Here is a 14,557-nt window from a genome sequence, read left to right on the forward strand (position 1 = left end):
TTCGGATAACCCATTTACATTATTTTTAAAATTTTAATATTCATCATATGCTTAAAAAATTTCAAAATCTATAAATCAAAATAATATATTACATATAAATTTGTATAATATATGTCAAAATACCTAAAATTAACATATAAATTGGTTTGATTTAAATATTTTGGATAGAAAATCAATAGATATTTCGAGCATTTTGGTGTTTTGAATATATTTTAGTCATTTTAGACATTTACTTTCGGCTATTTATGTATATTTTCAAGTATTTTAGACAACTTTAAAGTATCTTATATATTTTGGATGTTTTTAATATATATTAAATCTAAAAATAAGTAATATATTTAGGTATATAAATCTATTTCGGTTACATTCGGGTATCTGAGATATTTCGGTTTGGGTCGAGTTCGGTTTCGGTTCCTTAGATACCAAAATTTTGAACCCGTTCGGATATTTAATCAATTTCGGTTCGGGATTGGTATTACTTTTTCGGATCGGATTCTGTTCGGTTCTTCGGATCCGGGTTTTTTGCCCAGCCCTAAACTCAGGTATCATTGATTAAGCCCAATGGACATTGATACATTTGGTATCAGAATTTACAACACAGAGAAGAAACCCGCTAGATTTTCAATTAATCAGCCCAATTAAAGAAACATACAGGAAACTTTCAACGTAATAACAAGTGGATCTCCAGAAGCTTTGTCGCTTGGACACGCGTCACACATGCCTTGAGCGGCAATCTCGGCCGCGTATCTGAGTAGCACCACCGAAAGCTTCCGCAAAATGCCTCTCTATCTATGTGCCTCCATCGCAAAATTCAACTCCGATATCAAACTCGAAACCTTTCCACTTTAAAGCCGCGAATACTTAGAGCAAGTAACCTTGATTCACCGCAGTTATGCCCAAGGAAACTTAAACCAAGCAGAAGAAAGACTTTTGCCAGACCACTTCAAAGCGCCGGCTCATCTAAATCCTCTTCAAAACATGATTCAAGACATCCATAAAAACTCTTTATTCTACCTTTCAGTTCTACTAAATTATACTGAGTTAAACTAGTTATACTTGTAATAGTGCGTACTACTAGTGAGTTAGATATACCGAGTTATACTAGTTATATTAAGTTTTACTAGTTATACTGAGTCATATTTGTAATACTGCTACTACTAATGTGTTAGGTATACATCATATACTTTGTTATACTAGTTATACTAAGTACTACTAAAATCAGATCTGAAGATGAAATAAATAAAAACACGAAAATGCCTTAAAGAGAGAGAGAACAAGAATAAGAAGAACCCTAAATCACAAAAATTCTAGAATCTTCTTTAACAACCCTAAATTGGAAACATACATAACAAAAAGAAATAGAATCCAATCACTATACATCCAATCATTGTAGATAAAAATCATAGACCTATTGATGTCGCATCTTTCTCCTTTTCCGCCATTATCGAAGGCTCAACCGCTGTGATTTCTTCTTCGGTTTTGGTAGTCAGTGACCTTACGATGTATATCAGGGTTAGCCGCCACATGTTCTAGAGAAAAAGGAATCGTTGGATCTGTTTAAGATTTGGTGGTTAAAGTTTACAGAGGAAAAAAAAATCGCAGAGAAAAATAAAATGATACAGAACCGTCGGTGTCACATTACTAGAGATTAGGTTTAGGGATAAATCGGTAATTAGCTTAATTTTTTATTTAAAAATTAATCAAAATAATATTAAAAATAGACCGAGTCTTCGAGAGATTGTTCTTTCACGTTTGGGGGCACAACAGGAGATGTTTCTCATGCTTGACACTATTAGATTCAAACATTATACCCAATTTTTAGGATAAGTAGATAAATACTCATGTCTCTGCGCAGGTTTAACTTCAGTATGTTAATTCACTTGGCTAATATGATCTATGAAATATGTTTAAAATTCTTTAATTAGGCCATGTTCATTTTTGTATTTGGTTACATTATCTACATTTCAATACTATATTTGGACGTTACATTTAAATGTGTTCGTTTTTGTAGTTTATATTGTAAATACAACATCTAAATTCTAATTATTCGTTTTCCAAATTTATAACAGCATTTGTGAATCACGTTGTTCCTTTGGAGCCAAGTGTTGTGGAGAACTGACTGAAAGACCACCTTGCGTTAAACTATTATATTGTTTTTTTTATATTGTTTCTTAAACTATTTAAAATATATTTTTTGAGAAGAAATTTATAATAGCAGTTGTCTTGTTCCTTTGGAGCCAAGTGTTGTGGAGAACTGACTGAAAGACCACCTTGCGTTAAACTATTATATTGTTTTTTTTTAAACTGGTTTATATTGTTTCTTAAACTATTTAAAATATATTTTTTTAGAAGAATTTTACAGATATGATAGGTAAATTATTCAAACTCTTACACAGTGTTCATAGGTTTTTCTGTTTTAACTATTTATAATTTAAAGCTAAATTATATTTAAGACTATATAAAAAGTCACATTCCTATAAAAAAATCAAGCCCCTAAAAACCTACTTACACCACTGATCCTCATCTACTCCTAAATACTTGTAACTCAAGTCTCCAACACGAACCTCAGTTAGTTTTTAAAAAGCAGGCTTTTCTCCATTACATGTAAACCGAAAGAACGGTAGGTGTTTTTTCTTATCTAAATTAAAAACAGTAAATTTATAACACATTGTCCATGATAGATTTCATGAACAGACAACATCTGATTTTTATTTTATTTTTTAGCATTTAACTTTGTCATTTTATCATGGAAACTTCGAAAACTTTATTTTGATTTCTTATCCCAAAAGTAATAAAACAGAGTAAATCGCATGAGATATCCTACAAAATTTAGCAATCAAATATAAAACTTTCTTTTGCTTTCATCTCACACACATTATTTTGGTGATTGCGACGTTCTTCTCTATAAGTTAGTCTCTAACAGTAGATTGTTCAGCCATCTAATCACGCCAAGACCTTCTACAACGCAAGTAGATCACTTATTACAAACCATAAAAGTATAATTTAAATTGAAGGGCTAGATATTTTTTGTGTGTGCAATCTTTCCAAAAGGGAATAGAAAAAAAAAACGTGGAAGTAGAAAATTTTAAAAGCTTGTAAATATTCTTGAATAATTTTTTGTATTTTCTATAGATGGCAAAAATAGAAACAGCATTCTGTAGAAAAACCTAGAAACAAAAGATAAGGTCATGAGAGAAAGAAAACACATGAACTTGTCAGTGATATGTTCTTGAAACTTGTATTTTACGCAAATCCCAAATCTGCTAGTTCAGAACTAGAGGACAAACGTGGGATGGGTCGCTCGATAGGGCCAAACGGATTGAAAGGTCTTCCGATAGGATCAAAGGGCTTGCGGGGGATCATGTAAGCAGATCCTTCAATAGTATTAACAATTTGATCTTCTTGATTGTTGTTTCCTTGAGGACCATTCCATATCTCGCATTGCTTGAAGTTCTTACTCAATGCCTCGAATCCTCCATCAGTCTAATAAAAAAAAAACAAGTAAAATTGGTTTTGCGTGGTGCGTAAGGTATACAAAAACAAACAACTACGATGTTTTTTTTAACCTAAAGTGACATTATATGTTATTAAGAGAGAAAGATGATATATTAATTACCTGCTGAGGCGGAAAAGTGGAAGATAAACTTTGAATTTGTTCACCACAAGGGATAGATTGGTAAACATGGTTAGACTCTGTAGTAGCTTGTGCTTTGCTCAGCTCTTCGTTGGCTTCTCTTGCTATATTATCGGGTTCGTATAGGTTAAAGCAGCTGAGTAGTATTTTCTGCAAAAAACAATTGTACATAAGAAAAACAGAGCGGGAAGCATCAATTATGATGAAATTGATACGTACTGACAAACAGACATACCTTAAGTTTAGTTATGTTGAAAACAACGCAACTGTAAAAGTCATCAGAAAGCGAAATCTGAAATCCTTTATCATTCATTCCCTCTGTAATATTCAACCGAAAGAGAAAGATTAGGTTTATAGAAATTTGTAAATTCTATTCTACTTGAAAATTCAAGGAAACTTGTAAAGCAAGAAAATAACAAAAAAAAAGGAAAATTCATAAACGAGGTAAACTAGGGACCATGTAGGTTTTGAATAGAATCCATTCCGTTTTGAAGACCTTGTGTTGATGAATCGTTGGATTTCAGATGATCGACTGGATTTTGAGGTTTCGGAGGAGGTAAAGATGATGATGATGATGATGACGACGACGACGACGACTGTGTCAAGTGCGAACTCTCAGTCTCCGTTGTCATTCGGACGAGAGAAAATTTTGGAAAGAAATTAAGAGAGTTTCTTAGTTTGATTATTTAGGGTTTTTGCTCAATATCCTCTACTTCTCTTGTTTGCTATATTGTCAATATTGCTAAAGTTTTCGTTCTAAGCTGGTATTTATTTTTATAGTAAAAATAGACCAAACCTTGTTCTTGTTGGTTCAGGAAAAAAAAAAGCAGTCAACCCGACGTTGGGCCTTGGATAAGCATCATCGAAAGGATTTTATATGATTATGTTTGTCCATATATTCGTTTGTCGGGATTCTCGTCTAACCACACTTTTTTCCTTAACTGTATAGCCTAAGATGACAACATTGTTGTTGGTTAATACGATATGAATATACTCACATCAATCGTTGGAAAACTATAAAATAATAAAAGATGATAAATGTAAATACTCTATTATCTAAATAAAATGTAAATAATCTATTATCTAAATTGAAAATCCAAAATATACAAAAATTTAAACAATATGATAAATGTTAAGCCATTACATGGATGTTGTTCCTACAAATTAATTAGTATTGTAGGCATTTATTTAAATTTTTGGGCCTATTCTCACGCACATTATTTTAGTAACTGCAACTTTGTTCTCTAAGTTAATCTCTAACAGTAGATTGTTCAGCCTACTAATCACGCCCAGCCTTCTACAGCGCAAGTAGATCACTTATTACAAACCATAAAAGTATAATTTAAATTGAAGGGCTTGATTTTTTTTTGTGCGCAACCATTCCAAAAGGGAATAGAAAAAAAAAACGTGGAAGTAGAAATTTTTAAAAGCTTGTAAATATTCTTGAATAATTTTAGGTATTTAATTTTCTATAGATGGCAAAAATAGAAACAACATTCTGTAGAAAACCCTAGAAACAAAAGATAAGGTCATGAGAGAAAGAAAACACATGAACTTCAGTGATATGTTCTTGAAACTTGTATTTTACGCGAATCCCAAATATGCTAGTTCAGAACTAGAGGGCAAACGTGGGATGGGTCGCTCGATAGGGCCAAACGGATTGAAAGGTCTTCCGATAGGATCAAAGGGCTTGCGGGGGATCATGTAAGCAGATCCTTCGATAGTATTAACAATTTGATCTTCTTGATTGTTGTTTCCTTGAGGACCATTCCATATCTCGCACTGCTTGAAGTTCTTACTCAATGCCTCGAATCCTCCATCAGTCTAATAAAAAAAAGACAAGTAAAGTTGGTTTTGCGTGGTGCGTAAGGTAAACAGAAACAAACAACTACGATATTTTTTAAACGTAAAGTGACATTATGTTATTAAGAGAGAAAGATGATATATTACCTGTCGAGGTGGAAAAGCGGAAGATAAACTTTGAGTACCAAACACCAGCTCGGAGGCAACGTCTTTTTGAATGTGTTCACCACAAGGGATAGATTGGTAAACATGGCTAGACTCTGCAGTAGCTTGTGCTTTGCTGAGCTCTTCGTTGGCTTCTCTTGCTATATTGTCGGGCTCGTGTGGGTTAAAGCAGCTAAGTAGTATATTCTGCAAAAATCAATGGTCTATATAAAAATAGAGACCGAGAAAGTATCAATTATGATGAAACTGATACGTATTAACAAACAGGCATACCTTAAGTTGAGTTATGTTGAAAACAATGCAACTGTAAAAGTCATCAGAAGGCAGAATCTGCAATCCTTGATTATTCATTCCTTCTGTACGTAACATTCAACCAAAAAAAGATTAGGTTTATAGAAATTTGTATTTCTATTTTACTTGAAAATTTAAGGAAACTTGTAAAGCAAGAAAATAATAAAAAAAGGAAAAATCACAAGCAGGGTAAACTATGGATCATGGAGGTTTTGAATAGAATCCATACCGTGTTGAAGACCTTGTGTTGATGAATCGTTGCATCTCAGATGATCGACTGGATTTTGAGGTTGCGGAGGTAAAGATGATGATGACTGTGTCAAGTGCGAACTCTCTGTCTCCGTTGTCATTCCGATGAGAGAAAACTTTGGAAAGAAAGAGAGTTTCTTAGTTTGATTATTTAGGGTTCTTGCTCTATCTTCTTTTGTTTGCTATATATATATATTATTTGATAAGTAAATTTGTTTAATTGTCGTATTCTCCATGATTTTAGGATAAGTTATTAGTTTAATTAATTTTATTATTTAAGATTTTATTTTAATATAGATTGACTGATTTAATTATATAGTATTATTATTATTATTAATATTATTATTTATCAAATTACTTACCATGTGTTTTTTATCTTATAGACAAAATAAACAGAAAATATCCCATAGTTTTAAGTTATTTACTAGAAAAATAGATTTAAAAAGGGATGTTTGGAAAAAAAAAACTCTATTTATGTTTTCGGATTTGAAAAATACATTGATTTAATGTTTTTTGAAAATACACTTGTCCAATATGTAAAAAGACATTTTGATCAAGTCTAAGTTAAATATTTATACTATAATAATTTAACTTTTAAAACTGAAAAATTGATATTAACATATATTGATGATTTAATTTAAAATATATAATTGGTTACATCTCTTAATATATTTCAATGTTTGTCTTTTTATGAAAATTATAAACTTTAGATAAATAAAAATTACTTAACATAGTTATCACTTTCTCAAACATATAATATAAGATTTTGCATGTTGAAACTCATCATCTCACCAAACTTATAACTATGGAATTTTTCTCTTTCCATTGCATGATTATAAAGGATTAGAAACACTAATCTGAGTGGATGGATGTTACAGATAAATAGAGTCTAGTGTACGTGCAGTAGCAGATAGGATGAAAATAATGATTGGTAAAACAGCCACGTGTCTGTGCGATTGGAAGAAGAAGTTTGTTAGAGGATAAAAGACGATCGTCTTCTTCATTCATCAAAAGAAAAATATTGACAGTGTTAGATCATCTTCTTCCTCTAGATTCTGTGTACGTTTTTTCCATTGAAATTGCTTGGAGATTTGTTTTAGAATCTTTCTTCAGTAACAGATTCTTTATATTTGAGCTACGTTTCATTGTTTTCTGAACGGTGAAACAATTATCGTAGAGGTGAACTCGTTTATCTCTATCAGTGGTATCAGAGCCATTCGTGTCCTCGGATCAGTGGCAGGCTGTTTGAACCGAGTTTGGTCAGAAACAAGTGAGAGAGACGAAACTTGTCAGTGAGTTAATTTCGAAAGGTGTTTTATTAGATCGAAAACATGTTTGTCGGTTACAAGTAAGGAAACGAACGGTGAAACAACCGGTGCTCAAGGAGCTCGCCGGGAAAGTACAAGTCGGCAAGAATATAAAGCAAGTAAAATCCTAATTCTAGCCATCAGGTGTGTGTAGATGTTCGGATCCCCTTCTTGATGTCTCCTCGTCTCCTTATATAGCCGTTCGTCCCCTCTCCTTACCCATATGAATTTTGTTCCTACAAATATTGTCTTCATTTGTTTCATCTTGGACCTATATGGCATATTTTTCGTCTATTTAATTCATAAAAGTTCTATATGCTAGTAGAGTGAAATCGAATTCCATACAAAGGTATTACTCCCTAATCATGAGTATTATATTCACTTTAGAGGTAAAGGATGTCAACTTTCAAGTCATCTTTGTTAGATTTTAAAAAATTCCACCACTAACTTTTTGTTCTTTTTTAAGAAAGCTGACTATTTAGAAAATGTGAAAACAAAAAAAAAAAGTTTAACCGCCTTTGTCATTATTCTTTTGCAAAGCAAACTTTGTGCACTAAAATTTGTCTCGGTTAAGTGGAGCGGCCTCAATATGGCGTGCATGGCTATGTCACAGTGGTATTTAGCGACCGATGTGTTAAAATAAGCTAACCCAATAGCTACAACTATCTATAAATGAGCTTAAGTATTAATTAGAGATTGAGAACGTGAGACCTAAACTAAGTTATGACATTAAACATAATGAGGACAGAGAGCAAAATCTGTTTTCAAATTCTATGAAATTTTTTTTTTATCTATCTACAGATAAGACCTTGATTGTCTATATGTAAATACACTTATTAAGGAACTTAGGTATATAAGTTCCTATCACATATAAGGTTTTATCTACTTACTCTCATGAATTAGCTATTAATCCATGGAAATACTAATTTCCTATATTTTATTGAACAAAACTTGGGTTCACCCCCTGTGGTGAACTCTTAAATTCACCTCGACTCTCTACACCAATTAAAGTGTCATGTAAGATTAGTTAAAAAAGAAATAAAATTAAAGAAAAAAACAAGGAAAATATGTGAAAAAAATACAAAAGACGTTGTCAAAGAAGAAAACGTGATCTCTATTGCCTCTGCCTCTTTCTTCTTCATCGTCACAGAGAAGATATGAAGTTTTATTTGTCAAGTTTAAGTCTCCAATTCTGTGCTTTCAAATTTAGTTTCGACTTTATCTTCTCGAAATCCAATCAAATCATGTTCTCTTATGAGATAGATAAACAATAATCTGCATCGATTTCTAAACCCTAAATCCTAAACCCAAATCGTAAACTCTAAACTTTATTTAGATGTATTAGGTTTGGGTTTAGAGTTTACAATTGAGTTTAGGTTTAGGGTTTACGGTTTGGGTTTGGGTTTAGGGTTTACAGTTTGGGTTTAGGGTATAGAATTGTATTTGAAAGCACATAATAAGAGACTCAAAGCTTCACAAATGAAGCTCCATATCTTTTATGTGGGGATGAAAAAGAAGAAGCCGACGTCTTTTATTTTTCAACTATTTTTCTTTTTTTCTAATTTTTTTTTACTTAATCCTACATGACATTTTAATTGGTTTAGGAGGTTGAGGTGAATTAGAGAATTCACCACAGGGGGTGAACCCAAGTCTTGTCCTATTTTATTGGCACTAGAAGTTCCTAATGAACAATTAAATTAACACATAAACGGTGTTCATAAAGGAATTTACTATCATACTTAGATCTCTTGGTTGGCTTAATTAGACCCTCTACTCAATAACTAGACTCAAGCGCGCATTTTCATCTATATCCGATAATCCAACACTTGACAAATCATGCATGATCAGAAAGTTAGTCTTAATTGTAAACATTATGTACAAATCATTAAATCACACCAACATACATCACAAACATGAAAATTATTAAGAACCGTATTAAATCCAAAAAATGTAGTAGATGGCTAATCAATGACAAATCGAATGGGACATCAAGGTTTTATTTGATTAATTTTTTTTTTTTTGGGGGGGGGGGGGGGGGGGGGGGGGGATTAGTGGATTTTGTACTTCTTCTACAATGGGTTTAAAATTCTTGTGAGAAAGAGTAGTCCAGAAAATATAAACACTAACTAAGATTAAAAAATAGTCGAGCAAAAGTGGTAAAATAAAATTCTGAAACAAATAATTTGATTCAATTCATCATGATGGCAGATTTGATTTGAAAAGATAGACTAACTAAAATAAAAAGATAGTTAAAAAATAAGCAAAACGCCTCGATCGTGTTAGTTAAATCGATTTTATCCACATCACTTCTAAATTTCTCATTTACGATTCATTCTTATATTTAAAAAAAAAACCCCCAGTGATTTAGGCCCAATGAAAGACCTAGTTGAAAATCACAGTGTCTAATGTCTATAGTCAGAAGGTCTAAGATGTCAGTTATCACAACCTAACTGGTGAAACCATTTACCGATCATCGGGTTTGCGTTGTTGACATGCTTGGCCAGACAGGGAAGCTAAGAGAAGCTCATGAGTTCATCAAAGGGATCGGAGAATCACAAAAAGCAGGTTTATGGGGGTACTTTGCTAAGTGCTTGTAACTATCATGGAGACACAAAGTTGAAGAAAGAAGTTGCATAAGTTTTGTTTGAAATGAAACCGCCAATGCATCTTACTACATCTCATTGTCAACTACATATGTTGGTTTAAGAGGTTTGGAAGGAGCTCCCTGGTTGGTATTATTGACATTAGTGGGTTTAAAGTTCTTGTGAGAAAGAGTAGTCCAGAAAATATAAACACTAACTAAGATTAAAAAAAAATATAGTCGAGCAAAAGTGGTAAAATAAAATTCTGAAACAAATAATTTTATTCAATTCATCATGATGGCAGATTTGATTTGAAAAGATAAAGACTAACTAAAATAAAAAGATAGTTAAAAAATAAGCAAAAGATAGTTAAAAAATAAGCAAAACGCCTCGATCGTGTTAGTTAAATCGATTTTATCCACATCACTTCTAAATTTCTCATTTACGATTCATTCTTATATTTTAAAAAAAAAAGCCTAGTGAATTAGGCCAAATGAAAGACCCAGTTGAAAATCACAGTGTCTAATGTCTATAGTCGGAAGGTCTAAGATGTCAGTTATTACAACCTAACGGGTGAAACCATTTACCGATCATCGGGTTTGCGTTGTTGACATGCTTGGCCAGGCAGGGAAGCTAAGAGAAGCTCATGAGTTCATCAGAGGGATCGGAAAATCACAGAAAGCAGGTGTATGGGGGTACTTTGCTAAGTGCTTGTAACTATCATGGAGACAAAAGGTTGAAGAAAGAAGTTGCATAAGTTTTGTTTGAAACGAAACCGCCAATGCATCTTACTACATCTCATTGTCAACTACATATGTTGGTTTAAGAGGTTTGGAAGGAGCTCCCTGGTTGGTATTATTGACATTAGTGTTGGATAGTGTTTTTTGAAATTTTAACTATACGAGTGAATACTTTAGGCTGTGGTGACTGGTGAGAAGCAGTAATAACAATAGGCAGTACCTTCCTTGCAAAATCCAAAATATCATTACAACAGTAAATAAACAACTCAGAAAGTACAAAAGCCCATAAAGGTTAAGAAAATTTAGGAACTACTATTACTCAGTTAATGAAAAACCTGAGAAGCAAAACTGATGAACAAACAATCAAAAGCTTGAGAAGAGAAACAGGCAAGGAACACAGAGCATCCCGAACTCATAGATCAACTTCCTCAGAGCAAAAGACCTTCATGGAATTCAGACAATGTTTTTATCCAGACCATGCCTCTTATGTTCTGTGAATCGATCAACGAGACAAAAAACAAACATTTCAGAAATTGGCTCTCCATAAAATGCTGTGTGATAAGACAAAGATTGGATTTTAGAGATTAAGAACCTCATGATAGACGTCTTAATCATCCAAGTAATAGTACGAGCCAGCAGACTTTTGCTCCCTGTCTTTAGTCGACTCTAATTTGTTGATCCTTGGTCTGAAATTGGTGGGATCTCTTCTGAATGTGATGTTCAGATGCTGCAGACATAAATGTAAAATCATTAGCACCAAACATCCTTTTTTCTTGCCCCCACAGTGCAGCTAAGAGATGAATATGAGACTTACAGATAGAAACAGATTCATTCCACTGAGCAGTGATTGAGGACAGTTTGCAATACAGTCAATGGATGGCTGTCCTTCATAGACAATGACTCGGTCTGCGAGATATGTTGCCATTATAAAGTCATGCTCGACTATAAATGCAGTTTTCTTTGCGTGGAGAATGAACCGCTTAATGACTTTAGAAGCCACAATACGTTGCTCTGAATCCAGATACGCACTCGGCTCATCGATCAGGTAGATATCCGCAGGCTGTAGAAATTCAATTCCAAGTTTGTGTATGCATGAGATCACTGAGACCAAGACAAAACTGCTATGTTAACAAAATGCTGACCTTTCCGAGGCACAGAGCTAATGCAACCCTTTGCAATTCTCCTCCAGAGAGATTGACAACTTCTTGATCCATCAACTGCTCAATCTGAAGTGGTTTCATCACGTCCGACACGAATTGAGGATGCATGTATGAATCTCGAATCTTTTGGTGTAGCAAGTGTCTAACTGAATTCTGAAACTTGGGGCTGATCTTTTGTGGCTTGTAAGAAACATTGAATTCTGGTATCTCTATGTCTGACTCTTCTGTCTCGTCAGGTTTCAACAAACCCGCCTGCATAAATTACCAAGTTTAGGAGTCCAGCACTTACAGAAACTTAACCAAGACAGGATATAACGAAGCAAGAGAATACCAGCATTCGGATAAATGTTGTCTTCCCTGTACCATTCTCCCCAAGCATTACAATAATCTGAGAGTCGGTGAATTCACCTTCCGTCACTTTCAACCTGAAGTTTCCTTGAGTTTTGGTCATCGTAGGGTATTTGTACCTAGCGTACGACTGTATTTCTTCAGCACTTTCTTGTGGAGTCTCAGCAACCTTCGAACAAATGAAGAACTCATTAAGGAAACAATGTTCGTTACCACTAAGAACAATCAAAAAAGTTTACCTTGAAGGTCAGCGATTCATCTCTAAAACGTAAATTTTCAGTGGGGACAAACCCAGCCAAGAAAATGTTGATTCCTTCTCTGACAGAGAAAGGGAGAGTCACGACACCATAGGCTCCTGGTTTCCCATACAGACAGCAAATAAAATCCGACAAGTAGTCAAGAACACTGAGATCATGCTCCACCACAATGACGTAGCTGAGGAGAAAGGAAAACATTGTCAGCATCTTATTCTAAAACAATCAGGAGATGAAAATATCAAACCTGTTAGGCCTCAGGAGAGAACGAACAACTTGAGCAGCTTTAAGTCTTTGCTTAACATCAAGGTAACTAGACGGCTCATCAAACATGTAAATCTCAGCGTTTTGTATGGCAACAACAGCGATGGCAAACCTCTGCAGCTCACCACCAGACAAATTCTCAACAGCACGATCAATGACCTGGTTCAGCTCCAGATCAGCACAGAGCTCTGCCTTCTTGTCTCTCTCGTCCTTCTGGTCAAGGACCTCTCCAACATTGCCTCGAACAGCTTTTGGGATGTGGTCCACATACTGAGGCTTTATAATGGCCTATCATGAACACCCAGTGTGTCATTAAATGAACACTTTCTGGAAACAAATTATAAGGTCAATTTGCATTATACCTTTAGATTATCTTCTAGAATACGGGTGAAGTAGTTTTGAAGTTCTGACCCACGGAAGTGAGTCAAGATTTCTTGCCAGTCTGGAGGATTCTGCAAAATGAGGAAAATACATAATAAGAAAAATCAGCAAGTCAAGAGATATGCAATCTTCAGATAAAACTCAGGAAAGACTATTACAGTAAAACGGCCCAAATTTGGTTTGAGCTTCCCTGCCAAAATTTTCAGAGCGGTTGATTTTCCAATACCATTGGTGCCAACCAACCCAAGGACTTGCCCTGGCCTTGGAACTGGCAGCCTGGAAATAAAGACAGAGATTACATTGTCATAATACTAGCAGAGGAATCAATTTTCTAAAAGGAAACTGGAGTAGATAAGCAAACCTGTGCAACTTGAAAGTGTTGGCCCCATAGCGATGGGTCGTATCTTTCTCCAAGTCTCTGGGAAGATTGATAATCTGAATAGCTTCAAAAGGGCATTTCTGCAAAGACAACAGAAAGTGTTTAGTTTCCCAGCTTTGGTTATTTGTGCAGAGATAGCATGTATGCAGAGATACCTTGACACAAATACCGCAACCGATGCACAACTCCTCAGAGATAAAAGCAAGCTTGGAACCAACAGTCACCTCAATACAAAGTTTTCCTGTGATGTACATTAGTTAAATGTATAAGAGTGGCACTGACATATTAAGAGTCATATAACAAAAACAGCAAGTCAGTAAAAGGCTTCACTAAACGAGGCATATGCAGTGATTAATGACAACCAACCAATCAATCACAGAACAGTAACAATTCAGTATCGGAGTAAGAGAAAGAGGAACCTGTCTTGACGACGGGACAGCTCTTCTTGCACTCTTGGCGACATTTCTTAGGCTTGCAACGGTCCGAACTCACAATTGCAATTCGTGTCAATCGATCTGCCATCTCTCAAAAATATCTACATAACAGATAAACTCCATAGTTTAACTGCCTGACAAAGATTCAACATATTTCTACACAATCGGAATAATGGTTTTAATGGGACAATTTGCGGAAACTATTACTGTGGCATCAAAATGAAGACTAATCGCTTAAGAACAAGCACCAAATGAATCTACAACTATAGACAAGCACCAACAATGATTTGGTTACTCACTAAGACACTCCAAATTATTCATTACCCAAAGTGTCGAACTACATTCCAAATTCACCTAATCAGCTACAAAGGGACAAATCTGATTTACAGCTATCGAAAATCATTTGAACATGGAATGAAACTATCCCACGACGAGAAAACGGAGGATAATTCGAGATAAGAACCTGAGATGATTGAGAGATTTCGATTGAGCTTCGAGGAACCAGTGAAGAGCACACGCACCTGAGAGTTACGCTTTGCCCAATTGACGAAGAAAGGCCAAGTAAG

The 14,557-nt window shown here is 34.5% G+C and overlaps 3 protein-coding genes across 3 annotated transcripts; all 3 read right to left on the reverse strand.

The window, feature by feature from the left end:
- Positions 1-3,243: 3,243 nt before the first annotated feature.
- LOC111204108 lies at positions 3,244-4,266 on the reverse strand. Its single transcript, XM_048773742.1, has 4 exons — positions 4,092-4,266; positions 3,870-3,952; positions 3,617-3,784; positions 3,244-3,483 (listed from the first exon to the last, which is right to left on the reverse strand). The coding sequence occupies exons 1-4, from the start codon at positions 4,264-4,266 to the stop codon at positions 3,244-3,246; spliced, it is 666 nt and encodes a 221-aa protein (XP_048629699.1).
- A 931-nt stretch (positions 4,267-5,197) lies between these two features.
- On the reverse strand, positions 5,198-6,243 carry BNAC03G63140D. The gene is made up of 4 exons (XM_013863018.3): positions 6,123-6,243; positions 5,876-5,958; positions 5,585-5,788; positions 5,198-5,458 (listed from the first exon to the last, which is right to left on the reverse strand). Exons 1-4 carry the CDS (start codon positions 6,241-6,243, stop codon positions 5,219-5,221), a joined length of 648 nt encoding a protein of 215 aa, XP_013718472.2. The 3' UTR covers positions 5,198-5,218.
- Positions 6,244-10,972: 4,729 nt separating this feature from the next.
- On the reverse strand, positions 10,973-14,504 carry LOC125601696 (ABC transporter E family member 2-like). The gene is made up of 13 exons (XM_048773739.1): positions 14,455-14,504; positions 13,977-14,092; positions 13,713-13,798; positions 13,540-13,637; positions 13,337-13,454; positions 13,160-13,249; positions 12,781-13,085; positions 12,519-12,714; positions 12,263-12,448; positions 11,914-12,183; positions 11,586-11,831; positions 11,364-11,498; positions 10,973-11,262 (listed from the first exon to the last, which is right to left on the reverse strand). The coding sequence occupies exons 2-12, from the start codon at positions 14,077-14,079 to the stop codon at positions 11,379-11,381; spliced, it is 1,818 nt and encodes a 605-aa protein (XP_048629696.1). The 5' UTR covers positions 14,080-14,092; positions 14,455-14,504; the 3' UTR covers positions 10,973-11,262; positions 11,364-11,378.
- Between the last annotated feature and the right edge of the window lie 53 nt (positions 14,505-14,557).

This window comes from Brassica napus, unplaced genomic scaffold (genome assembly GCF_020379485.1).
Source record: "Brassica napus cultivar Da-Ae unplaced genomic scaffold, Da-Ae ScsIHWf_2632;HRSCAF=3384, whole genome shotgun sequence".
In the NCBI taxonomy this organism is placed as follows: domain Eukaryota; kingdom Viridiplantae; phylum Streptophyta; class Magnoliopsida; order Brassicales; family Brassicaceae; genus Brassica; species Brassica napus.

Coding starts and splice junctions, on each gene's coding strand:
- LOC111204108 (XM_048773742.1), bottom strand. CDS start 4,266: ATGACAACGGAGACTGAGAGTTCGCACTTGACACAGTCGTCGTCGTCG. Junction 3,953..4,091: donor TTCTATTCAAAACCTACATG/GTCCCTAGTTTA, acceptor TGAATATTACAG/AGGGAATGAATGATAAAGGA. Junction 3,785..3,869: donor TCAACATAACTAAACTTAAG/GTATGTCTGTTT, acceptor TGTTTTTTGCAG/AAAATACTACTCAGCTGCTT.
- BNAC03G63140D (XM_013863018.3), bottom strand. CDS start 6,243: ATGACAACGGAGACAGAGAGTTCGCACTTGACACAGTCATCATCATCT. Junction 5,789..5,875: donor TCAACATAACTCAACTTAAG/GTATGCCTGTTT, acceptor TGATTTTTGCAG/AATATACTACTTAGCTGCTT. Junction 5,459..5,584: donor CCGCTTTTCCACCTCGACAG/GTAATATATCAT, acceptor TTTTTTTATTAG/ACTGATGGAGGATTCGAGGC.
- LOC125601696 (XM_048773739.1), bottom strand. CDS start 14,079: ATGGCAGATCGATTGACACGAATTGCAATTGTGAGTTCGGACCGTTGC. Junction 12,449..12,518: donor ATGAATCGCTGACCTTCAAG/GTAAACTTTTTT, acceptor ATTTGTTCGAAG/GTTGCTGAGACTCCACAAGA. Junction 12,184..12,262: donor CAACATTTATCCGAATGCTG/GTATTCTCTTGC, acceptor TAATTTATGCAG/GCGGGTTTGTTGAAACCTGA.